The sequence below is a fragment of the Nicotiana tabacum genome, chromosome 22 (genome assembly GCF_000715075.1).
Source record: "Nicotiana tabacum cultivar K326 chromosome 22, ASM71507v2, whole genome shotgun sequence".
Classification (NCBI taxonomy): Eukaryota; Viridiplantae; Streptophyta; class Magnoliopsida; order Solanales; family Solanaceae; genus Nicotiana; species Nicotiana tabacum.
In genome coordinates, this window is record NC_134101.1 from 78,917,885 (window position 1) to 78,929,860 (window position 11,976).

Below are 11,976 nucleotides of genomic sequence, written 5' to 3' on the forward strand. Positions count from 1 at the left end.
GGTCCCTCGGAGTATTATACACTGATAGCAAAACAAAACAAGAGAGAACATATCCAGAGTTCTGCACACAGACTCCAATGAAAAACTGAAAATTTGGGGAAAACCACAATCCAACAAAATATCCCAAATCAAAACCCAATGGTAAACAGACAGCCCCTCAAACTCGCAAAACAGCTTCCCGTTTCAGTTTATTCTAAACTGTTTTTCCCTCTACTAATTATGCTTAGCAAACGTCACCAAAAACACCACCACGCTAGGAACTGCCACTTTACTGGACTGATGCCATGTGCTTAATCAAGTCCACCACTCGAGTGCTGCAATCCCAATAGTGAAGAAAATATTAGCAGCAGACCACAAACCATAAAGTGCTGCTATACATAGTTCTTGTAAAGGCAAATGCTAAAAGATAAACATAGGCAGAAGCAGAAAGATCAGATTGACCCTCTACCAGAATAAGATATCATGCAAAAGTGCAGCTACTCTAAAATTAAAGGCATGTAAAATTTATATTTACCTGTAGCCCATTTCGTTGTCATACCAAGAAACAAGCTTCACAAAGTTCTTGCTCAGAGCGATTCCAGCCTTGGCATCAAAGATGCTTGATCTGCACATTATTTTCATTTAAATTACAAATCTGTCAAATTAACACTTTGGCTCTCTACTGGTTCAAGCTGGGTCAGTACAACAAAGGGGATTTACACAAGAAATACTTAAGTGAGGTCAGAAGCAATAGGCACATGTTATTTTGAGTGAGGAAAATACTTTCATCATCTTTTTCATTTGGAAGCATTAAACAGAACAACACTTCCAAATCAATCCTACCTGTTGTCCCCAACAAAGTCCGTCGATACCACATCATCTTCAGTGTAACCTAGAATTCCCTTCAATTTTCCTTCAGACTCCTCCCTAATAAGATGCCAAAGCAAATTAACATAAAAGAGCAGCCACAGGGGCAGGACATAAGGCCTTTTCTATTATTTCGTGCAGCACTAGCATGAATTAAATCCACAGCAGGAGACTTCTAGTGTATACTTGCCAATTGAATAAAGTACACAAGCTTTTTGTATTTTTTCAAAGAAAGGAGGATGGTAAAGTAGTAGAGTAGACAAGCTTACTTGATAGCAGCCTTGATTTCATCATAGGTAGCTTCTTTCTCCAATCTCACTGTGAGATCAACCACAGACACATCAACAGTTGGAACTCGGAAAGCCATTCCAGTTAACTTTCCATTCAATGAGGGTAGCACCTTTCCAACAGCCTTAGCAGCTCCAGTACTGCTAGGAATAATGTTGAAGGATGCTGCCCTTCCACCCCTCCAGTCCTTGGCAGATGGTCCATCAACAGTTTTCTGGGTGGCTGTTTAATAAAAATAGAAACAACTTGAGTGCACAAGCTACAGAAATCAAATTTAAAAAGTACAAGTAAAATACCTACCAGTCATGGAGTGGACAGTGGTCATAAGACCCTCAACAATTCCAAATCTGTCATGAATAACCTGCAAAGTCAGGTCAGAAATTTTGAGATAATATATATTGTATCACCAAAGGGTTCAACTGTTAAAATGAAGGACAGAGCAAGGAACAAAAAGGGAACCTTTGCCAAAGGCGCGAGGCAGTTAGTGGTACAGCTAGCATTAGAAACAACGTTGAGGTCTGGCTTGTATTCCTTCTCATTGACGCCAACAACAAACATAGGAGCATCCTTGCTAGGAGCAGAAATGATGACTTTCTTAGCACCACCCTGATGATTAACGACAACAACACTCAATGAGATAACTATATCAATCCAAGTTGGCAACACTCAAATATCATAGCATTAGCATCACTTTGTAAAAAAATACTCATACAGGTAATAACCATTATAAACTTACTCTACCAATATACATGACATACTTTAACACCCTAATTCATATAGAGCAAATCAACAGAGTTATGTTCTAGTTTTGAGTTGCTTTTAAGATGACAGTGTACTCGATTCTTCAATTTCCACAAAAATATAATTGGACAGGAAAAGAAAACACAACATCACAAGTGTAAAGCCTCGAAAATAGCACCTTCACTAACAAATGCACAAAAGCAATAAGCATCAGGACTATTTCTTAACCCTCACTAACAAATGCACAAAAGCAATAAGCATCAGGACTAACACTTACAGTATATTCACAATACACACACAACTGGGAAATATTCACTTATAGAATATTCACAACAAACACATAATTGGGAGATATTCAGTACATACACAATCAGGAACTCGAGTATACATACACATATAGTTTAAATAAAGCAATACCACCAAATCCGCTAAATGATTTTGAGGCACCAAGTGTACGGGCCAGTGGGAAAAAAACTAATATGTTGGTGCGCCAAGTTATGACAAACCAAAGTCAATATTACCTACAAACAGTTCCTCTATTATTTGAGGCAGGGAAGGCAAAATAAGAACAGATAACGTTCTTTAGGATCACAAACCTTCAAGTGGGCAGCAGCCTTGTCTTTATCAGTGAAGACTCCTGTTGACTCCACGATGTACTCTGCTCCAGCCTCAGCCCATGGAATCTCCTCTGGGTTTCTTCACATATCCATACAGTAAGCTCAATCAGAAATCCAAATTGACCCAAGAGAATTCTTATGCACTTGCTATACGTTAATGAGGGATAAATTTACCTAATGCCAAATACAGCAACAGGTTTCTCACCAAAGAGAAGAGTCTTATCATCCTTAACCTTGAGCTCATGGTTCTTCCACTGGCCGTGGACACTGTCATACTTAAACATGTATGTCTGCAATAAAAACCAGCAACAAAATTCACTGATACTGTTTAAGCTTGATTCATATATTACTAATATTACTATTTAAATGTCACATACCATGTATTCAACGGAGATGAAGGGGTCATTAACAGCAACGAGCTCAACGTCATCTCTCTGGAGTGCCACCCTGGCAACCAATCGCCCAATTCTTCCAAAACCATTGATTCCAATCTTAACCTTGGCTGTAAAAAAAGAGAATTAGTCACTGCCCGTCATCTGAAACATAAGTTGCATGCACAAAGAATTGAAGAACAAAAAAAATAAGAGAATTGATATATACCCATGATCTTTGTGAATTGAGAGGAAAAATGGAGTCCGATCTAATTGAGAGGTTCTTGTGAAATGGTGTTAGTGGAGTGGAAGTTGGTGGGAAGGGTTTAATAGAAGTACTAGTCGGTACTGGGAGACCGGGAAAGGCGGTAAGTAATGCGGTTCAACTTCATAGGTTTTCTCAATTCGTTTTCCTTTTATTTTTTGAATTATCTGAGAAAATCGGTTTTGCTTAATTCAATTATTCTATTTGTTTTGTGGTAATTATTTTCGACCAAAATAATATGCTCAATTCAACTGTTTCAGAACATTTGGTCGTTCAATTGTCGTCCAAGAGCAATTTATCTCGTTGGTAAGATGGATGAGATAATTTCAACTTTAATTAGAGAATTATTTCAAGTCTTTAGATGAAAAATATTTGGCGAATTGACATAGTGGCCCCTTAAACTTGCACCAATTTACAAAGCCGATACATAAACTTAAAGTTTTTTCATTTGAACATTCCAACTTGATGGAATGGATACTAATAAATACATTCAGTGGAGCGTGTATATCAATTGCGCTGACATGTACAATACGTCATATGCTAGACTATTTATTACTTGACATGTATTATTTGTGAGTCCTATTTTTAAATAGTAAATCAGCAAAAAAGAAGTTAAAAATTAAAAAAAGAAAATAGAAAAAGAGGAAAAAGATATGACACTTCTCTACTACCCCAGTAACCCGTACCCACCCGTCTCCCTTCTCTGTTCACCCTCCTCCCTTCCTTTCCTTATTTTTATCTTCTCCTTTCTCTTTTTCTTCACTGTTATTCACTCTCTTATTTCTAAATCAAATTCACAACACCATTATGCTCACGGTTAAACTAGAAAAAAAATTGAAAATTCAGAAAAAATTAATATGAATCCATGGTTTTGAAATAATATATGGAGGTTGCCCAATACCATTGCAAATATCTGCCCTTTTTTGTGTTTTGACAAAGATGAATTCGATGATAGAGTTTTATTCAGACCATCGGTGGTTTAGAGCGGTGAGTGCTTTTGAACACCAGAAAACTCCAATAGCTGCCACCTCCACTTCGCCGACAACCAATTTGATAACCCCATTTTTTCTATAAACTCCAAAATCATAAAATATAAGTAAAACTATACAATCTTCATATCGAATTTAGCCAGAATTAAACTCTCGGATGCTCTCTCTCCTCGCTTAAGTTGAAGAAAAGCAAGAGAGCGGAAATAAATACTGAGACGCTAGGGTTTTTTTTTCCTTTTCTTTTTTAATTTTTTTCCTATTGATTGAAGTATTTTCTTTAATCAGATTATTGCATTCACACGCATTTTTCGCGTAATTGACACGTATTTTGTCCACATCACCTATGTCACTGTCACACAAGCATAGTCAATGGTCAAAGTGGTTTATTAGAGGAAATGATCAAAATGGTCCTTAATGTATAAGGGTTGGACTATTTTGATCCTTGATATATATCACTTGATAGAAATAGTCCTTAATGTATATGAAAATATGTTCAGTTTGATCTTAAACCCAAAAACCTAACGGTTCAAATAAAAATTCGGTTAAATTTAACCTTGATTCCTCATGTGATGACCCAAAATGTTATCTTCAAATTTAATAATTAATTTTATATTCTAAGACCTCAAAAAGTACTATTTATCATTCCTCGACTTCCGTGCGCAGTTCGTAAAATTTTTCAGAAAGTTTTCAGGTGAAAAATGGATTAAATGTGAATTAGAACTTTAAAACTCAACTGAGTTGACTTTGGTCAATATTTTGAGCAAACGGATTCGGATCAGTATTTTGACAGTTTCGGTAGGTCCGTATCGTGATTTGGGACTTAGGCGTATACCCGGAATCAAATTTCGAGGTCCCTAGCCCGAGAGATAAAATTTTGATAAAAAATTAAAAGTTTAAGTTCAAATAGTGACCGGATATCAAATTATGTACAAACGACCCCAGAATAGAATTTTGATGATTCCAACAGCTCCGTAAGGTAATTTTAGACTTAGGAGCATGATCGAAATTTTATTTGGAAATCCGTAGTGGAATTAGGCTTGAAATGCCAAAAGTTGAATTTTTTGGAAGTTTGACTAGGGGTTAACTTTTTGATATCGAGGTCGGAATCCGATTCTGGAAATTGAAATAGGCCTATTATGTCATTTATGACTTCTGTGCAAAATTTGAAGTCATTCTGAATTGATTTGATGTATTTCGGCACAAGATATAGAATTTGAAAGTTCAAAGTTCATAAATTTTGATTTGAGATGCGATTCGTCATTTTGATGTTGTTTGATGTAGTTTGAAGCCTCGACTAAGTTCGTATTGTATTTTGGGACATGTTGGAATAATTGGTTAAGGTCCCGAGGGTCTCGAGTGGATTTCGGAAGGTAAACGGAATGGATTTCGGACAAAGAGGGTTGCTGAAAATTTGCAGAAATTTCGCCAGAAATTTACAGATATTTTTGGTGCGTGAAGCCAAATCAGGAAGCTTATATCTCGTAATTCATAAGGAATTGGAACATTTTCAAAACATGAAAGTTGTAGTCGTTTGATTCTAGTTTCCATAAAATTAAACCATTCATTATTTGGATATTTGTACAGAAAGTTATGATGGATTGAATGAAGACTAGTAGAACAGTTTCGCCAGAAATTCTGATGCGTGGAGCCGATTTTGGAAGTTTATATCTCGCAATTCATAAGGAATCGAAAAATTTGCAAAACATAAAAATTATAGTTGTTTGATTCTAGTTGTCAGAAAGTTAAACCATTCATCATTTGGACATTTGTACATAAAGTTATGATCGATTGAAGGAAGGCTGGTAGAGTAGTTTCTGGTGGACTTTTAGTGACGGAAAATGAATTTTAGTGACGGAAAATGGACTTTTAGTGAAGGATGAGTAGAAACTTAAGGACCAAAAATGGTCATTTCCTTCATTTCATTTTGAATTTTTGGAGCACAGTTCTTGGGCGATTTTTAGGCGATTTTCACGAAAAAATATTGGGGTAAGTGTTCTGTATCCTATATTGTTTATATTTCATGATTCCATACTCATTTACATCATGAATCCGTGAATTTATGGAAGAAAAATCAAGATTTTTACAAATTCTTCCAAAAACAAAAATTTAAGATTTGGAGGTCGAGTTGTTATCGGAATTTGATAAAATTGGTGCGGGTGGACTCGTAATTGAATGGGTTGTCGGATTTTATAAGTTTCACCGGATTTCGATATGTGGACCCCACGAAAAAAATTTGAGCTAATTTCGGATTTTATTGAAAAATATAATATTTTCTTATGAAATTAATTACTATAATTTTTGTTGACTGTATCAAATTAATTATGACTAAATATGAGTCCATCAGAGTCGGAAAAATCGAAGAAAAAGCTTAATACTTGGTTAAATTGGAGCAAGTCGAGGTAAGTGACTTGTCTAACCTTGTGTGGGGAAAATTCCCCTAGGATTGATAATTGTAATGTGTGAAAAGTCGTGTACACGAGGTGACGAGTGTGTACACGGGCTAAATGTAAAAAATTATGTTTTAAATTGTGTAGATCACTATTGCGCATTAATTAAATTATTTTATTTTGTTATATTCTTCATTATTGATTTAATGTTTATATTTTTAAATTTGCCTGACCTTTTCCTGCTAATTATTTTATCTGTTTAGTTTGAACTTGGTTTCTTTTATTCTGTGCATTATTTGAAGGTTGATTTTCTTTAAATTAAATATTATTATTGTTGAATTATTTTGACATGAGCCGTGAGCTCTTTATTGTGGAAAAATATTATTGATGATTTATTTTGGCATGAGCCGTGAGCTCTTTATTGTGGAAAAATATTATTGTTGAATTATTTTGGCAAGTTCCTTATTTACTCCTGAATATTTTTATACTCATTGTGAGGGAGCCGTGAGCTCTTTATTGTGGAAAACTATTATTGATGATTTATTTTGGCATGAGCCGTGAGCTCTTTATTATGGAAAAATATTATTGTTGAATTATTTTGGCAAGTTAAATTATTTGAGCACTTGAGGTGCAAATTGTGATATATTGTGATATTGATACGCATGCGGTGGTATAAGGTCTGGGTATTGAAACGCATGCGGTGAGATAAGGGTGGCTTGATACGCGTGGCTAGTAGGGGGAACTACTAGAAGTCATGCGGTGTGATAAGGATGGCTAAAACACAGGATGCTATTTCGGGAAAAATATTTTCTTTAAAATAAATTGTGAAGGCTCCCGCGGTGAGATAAGAAAATGAGATATTGTGAATTTGTTTATGATTTGGGACTACGAGGCGGTACCTCGGGAGTGCCCTTGTTGATATTTATTTATGGTCGCATTTGCCTTTGATTATTGTTGTGATTTTCTTAAAGTTGGAAAGAACTCTATTTTGTTTTCAAGAGGTGTTTATTTGCTATTATTTGATGTAATTAAATGTTACATACTATTGATTCATTTCCATTGTCATTTTATCTTATAATATTGTTTAAACATTTTACCATGCCATTATTTATTCTCTAGTAGGGCCTGACCTGACCTCGTCACTACTCTATCGAGGTTAGGCTTGGCACTTACTGGGTACCACTGTGGTGTACTCATACTACGCTTCTGCACATCTTTTTGTGCAGATCCAGGTACATCTTATCAAACCACGCATCAGTAAACTAGCTGTATGAGGAGACTTCGAGGTATATCTGCTAGCGTCCGCAGACTCAGGAGTCTCCTTCTATCTTACTATGTTGTCTTCCTTATTTGCTTTAGACTCTGATGTATAGAGACATAGAGAATAAATTCTTAGAAGCTTGTGACTTATTTCTACCGGATTTTAGGAGTTGAAATTGTTTGAATTATAGTTTAATTATTCAGATATTTATTATTATTCCGCATTGATAGGCTTACCTAATCTTAGAGATTAGGTGCCATCATGACATCCTACGGAGGAAATTTGGGGTCGTGACACCTCAAAAGACGGCAAACACCTTCTCCCTCATCTTCTCTCTCGTTGGCCATTTCTTCCACAATTCCCTTACTTCTTCTTCTTCTTCTTCTTCTTCTTCTTCTTCTTCTTCTTCTTCTTCTTCTTCTTCTTCTTCTTCTTCTTCTTCTTCTTCTTCTTCTTCTTCTTCTTCTTCTTCTTCTTCTTCTTCTTACTTTTATCTTCTTCTTTTTCTCAAAAATCTCATTAATGTAAAAAAGTAACTCAAGTAGTCTATTTTCCACTTCTATCCGCTTAGTTTCTAACCTAGTATTTGAACAACAAAATGAACAAAAAAAGGGGAAGCTATATTACTCATTTGAAAAGGATAGAAACTAAAAAGGAGGAAAGTATGTCCTTTCCATATAGAGTTGCATTAAAAGAGTTGGTTTTAGGCAATCCCATTAGAATTATAGGCTTAAATCAATAACAAAAAGTAAAAATTACCGGTAGAAAGTGAAACAAGAGAGGAGAAAAGAGAGATCAGAAAAGTTGTACTCTACAAGCTACCTGTAAGTTTACTCTCCTCTCTGGTTTGATCTCTATTTTTACTACTGCAAAGAAAATATTTTCAGTTTGAGCTTCTGAAATTTTTTCATCATGGGCTTTTGAAATGAGTGAGCTTCTCTCTCTGCCAAGCTCATGATGGGAGAAGGAAACTATCTCAAATCATGAAGACCAAAATTATAAAGGAGTTTTTGCATGCACAAACGGGTGCCTTTTTTTATTAATTGGAGATGCTGGAATTGTTCTCCGGGAATGATAAGAAGTGAGTGTTGTTTTTCATGAAAGAATATGGTTGGTGGTGATTCTTTTTCAGGACGAAAATGGAAGGTTATGTCTGAAAACATGAAAGAGAGAAGATGAGGGAAATGGGTTGCTTCACTTTTTAGAGATCTAGGTTAAGTTTAATGGAGCTTTTGGATTTTACAGTTAGTTTTAGAGTTTAAAACCAAAACAATCAAATTTTTATATACATTAAGGATTATTTCTGTCAAGTGGTATATATTAAGGATCAAAATAATCCAATCCCTATATATTAAGGACCATTTTGATCATTTCCTCTAGTTTATTAGTACTCTTTCCGTTAGGTTGGAGTGTTCAAATGGGAAAACTGTAAGTTTATGTATCGGCTTTACAAACTGGTGCAAGTTAAGTGGCCACGAAGCCATTTCGACAAAATATTTTATAGAGAATTTTTTCTTATTTAATAGTAGGTCTTATGTGATTAAATTCCAAAATTATTAGTAAATTAATAGACCATATGTAATCCGATTTCACCCAAAATTTTTTATCCAATATTTAAATGTATCTATTTATATTATATTAAAAACATAAAGTCCTTAACTTAAAAGTTATATTACTAAAATATTCTTCTTATTAACTTATTTTATTAAATATTAAAAAAAAAGAAGCCTAGGAACAGAATCCAATACATGGCTGTTTTGAAGAGTTGCCACCGTTTCTGATAAGAAAAAAGGTTTCTAATCTTTTATTTAACACATATCACGTAACTGTTGCTTGCACTTAGATTCTTTGAGCAATTAGCAAATACCCAAAAACCTAATTACCCTATATAATAATATAAAAAGATTCTAATACCTACAAAGAGAAGCCAAACAGTTTTTATATAATATGAAAACGTTCCCTACACCTGTTTTGAAGAAGTTACTTACGTTTAAAAACAGTCCAAGCGCTACTATTTTTGAGTTTCTCTATCCATGTCTCTATTATGTTAGTGGAAAGATGGCCATTGAATTTTGAGATCAGTTCGTCGTCAGGTTTGCGCCAAAGAGATTCTTTACATCAAATTTAAAAACAATTGATCGCTTATTTAAGGTTTGTTCATTCTTTCATTTATTGTTTCTGCAATGTTTCGTGGCTCAAAATAATGAGTATGTCTTTATCTGCTCAATTCGTTTATGCTATTGTCTATAGTTTAATTTTTATAGTCTGAAGACTGCTCTATGCTGTAGTTATTAGTATTGTTTAGTTTACCATTAGATGCCATTTACGCACTCTGACTAATATAATAAACTTTAGCATAGTATTTAGACCCCCTATATAGTTATTTTGAGCATTTAATCAGAACATTAGAGAATAAACACAGTAATTTAATACCTCTGTAAATATATTTGAATGCATTCACAGTATTGTTTAGAGAAAAATATTTATTATTTGATCAATACCTCTTTAAATAAATTAATTTTTTCCTTTAATTAATTTAAGTTTATCAAGTCAAATCATTTCAAGTTTTTCATAACAAAAGATGATGCAAAATACAATTGAGGAGGATCGTATAAAAAATGTAGCATTCTAATTATAAAAATCTTTTTGTTGTTAAGTTGACTAGGGTTCCAAAATAAAAAATTTAGAATTCAAAGGAGTTTTGCTATATAATTGATCAGACTATAATGTTTTTTTGTTAGTGCTGGCCATGTGATAGGGTAGATTTTGTTATTATACGTAAGGAAAGCCTGCCAATTTACTTATTGAAAGAAATTTGAGTTGGATTTCATATAAAAAAATTTGATGTTGCCATTTTTTATTGGCAAAACTTCTGAATATAGGAATTTTTTAAGAACTCATAACTTAGGTAGTAACTTGTGTATTTTATCATTGTGTGGTAGGATAGTTAGAATTCTCCTTTGAATCAGAGATTTCGAATTAGAGCATTGAAAATAAAAACTCTTTCGGTAGATAGTGATTTAATCGAAACTGTAATTAAACTGTTTCAGCTTATACAGGTTAATTCTCAACCTTTGAAAGAGTAAATCATTTTCTTTTTTTACAAAAAAAAGAATTTTGGGAGTGGGTTGGAAGAGCATAAAAGATGCTCATTTTTTAGTTTAAATTTCACTATGTCTAAATTTGATGATCGGACATTATTTTTTTTTTTTTTTGTAAGTAAGTAAGTTCCTCATTGACTCGGAATATTTGTCTTATATGGGAGTATATAGATTCCTCATTGACTTGGATTATTTGTCTTGTATGGGGAGTATATATTATGAAAACATGCTAAGACAACGAGGTCGTTCTCATCGAGTTCAAAAAGTAATTAATACTCATTCAATTGCATATTTTTGTCTAATATTGTTGTGGTTGTGCCACTTCAATTTTGTATTCACTTACTGTTGCCAACATAAGTTAAAATGAATTATCTTTTTCAGTAAGGTTCTGACCAGTTAAACCATTTTTTGCTTGGTTAGCATTAAACTTATGGGTTATAGTAGGGATAGGTGAAACGAGTTTATTAAATTCTGGATGTGTTGGACATATTTGTACCTATCTCTTTTTTGCATGCTTTCAATTGATCTATCTATTAAATACATTTTCACATTTTGAGCACTTCACCATCTCAGTTTTAGTCACGATAGAAAAGACCAAGATATTATTTTACAAAATTGTATACTATATAACTTGGCATACATGTGCAACGCACGTGCCGAGAAACTAGTTATATATTAAAAGCATGAACTCCTAAAGTTAAAAGTTAAATTACTTTTTTACCCTTCTAAGAATCCCCTACTTGTGTAAAAATATATTATCATAATATATAAAAATAGAAACAAGGAGGAAATTGTTCTTCAAGGGTCGTGTATCTTCAAATGTTTCAGATTATAGTAAAGGAAAATGTTGTTCCAACCGTTGTCTTTTCATGCATTCATTTACAACGATAGAAATATGGTGAATGGTTAGTTTCCGGATTTATTCGGGCGCAAACTTCATATAAATAAAATTCTTTCTACAACTTCTCACAAACTTGTAGAATCCCTTCTTCACATTAAACTTCTAATTGCTCGCGAAAATGCTTAAGGTAAATTTCTATCAATTATATATTCCTTTTGTGCTCTCTCTAGGAGCTTTTGTTGGCAGCATTGGTGTTAGAAAATTACGTA

At 33.8% G+C, this 11,976-nt stretch overlaps 1 protein-coding gene across 1 annotated transcript; it reads right to left on the reverse strand.

Moving 5' to 3' along the window:
- LOC107813294 (glyceraldehyde-3-phosphate dehydrogenase, cytosolic) lies at nt 1-3,233 on the reverse strand. Its single transcript, XM_016638545.2, has 10 exons — nt 3,093-3,233; nt 2,870-2,994; nt 2,667-2,782; nt 2,472-2,571; nt 1,594-1,740; nt 1,435-1,495; nt 1,116-1,356; nt 823-906; nt 515-604; nt 1-314 (listed from the first exon to the last, which is right to left on the reverse strand). The coding sequence occupies exons 1-10, from the start codon at nt 3,094-3,096 to the stop codon at nt 269-271; spliced, it is 1,014 nt and encodes a 337-aa protein (XP_016494031.1). The 5' UTR covers nt 3,097-3,233; the 3' UTR covers nt 1-268.
- Between the last annotated feature and the right edge of the window lie 8,743 nt (nt 3,234-11,976).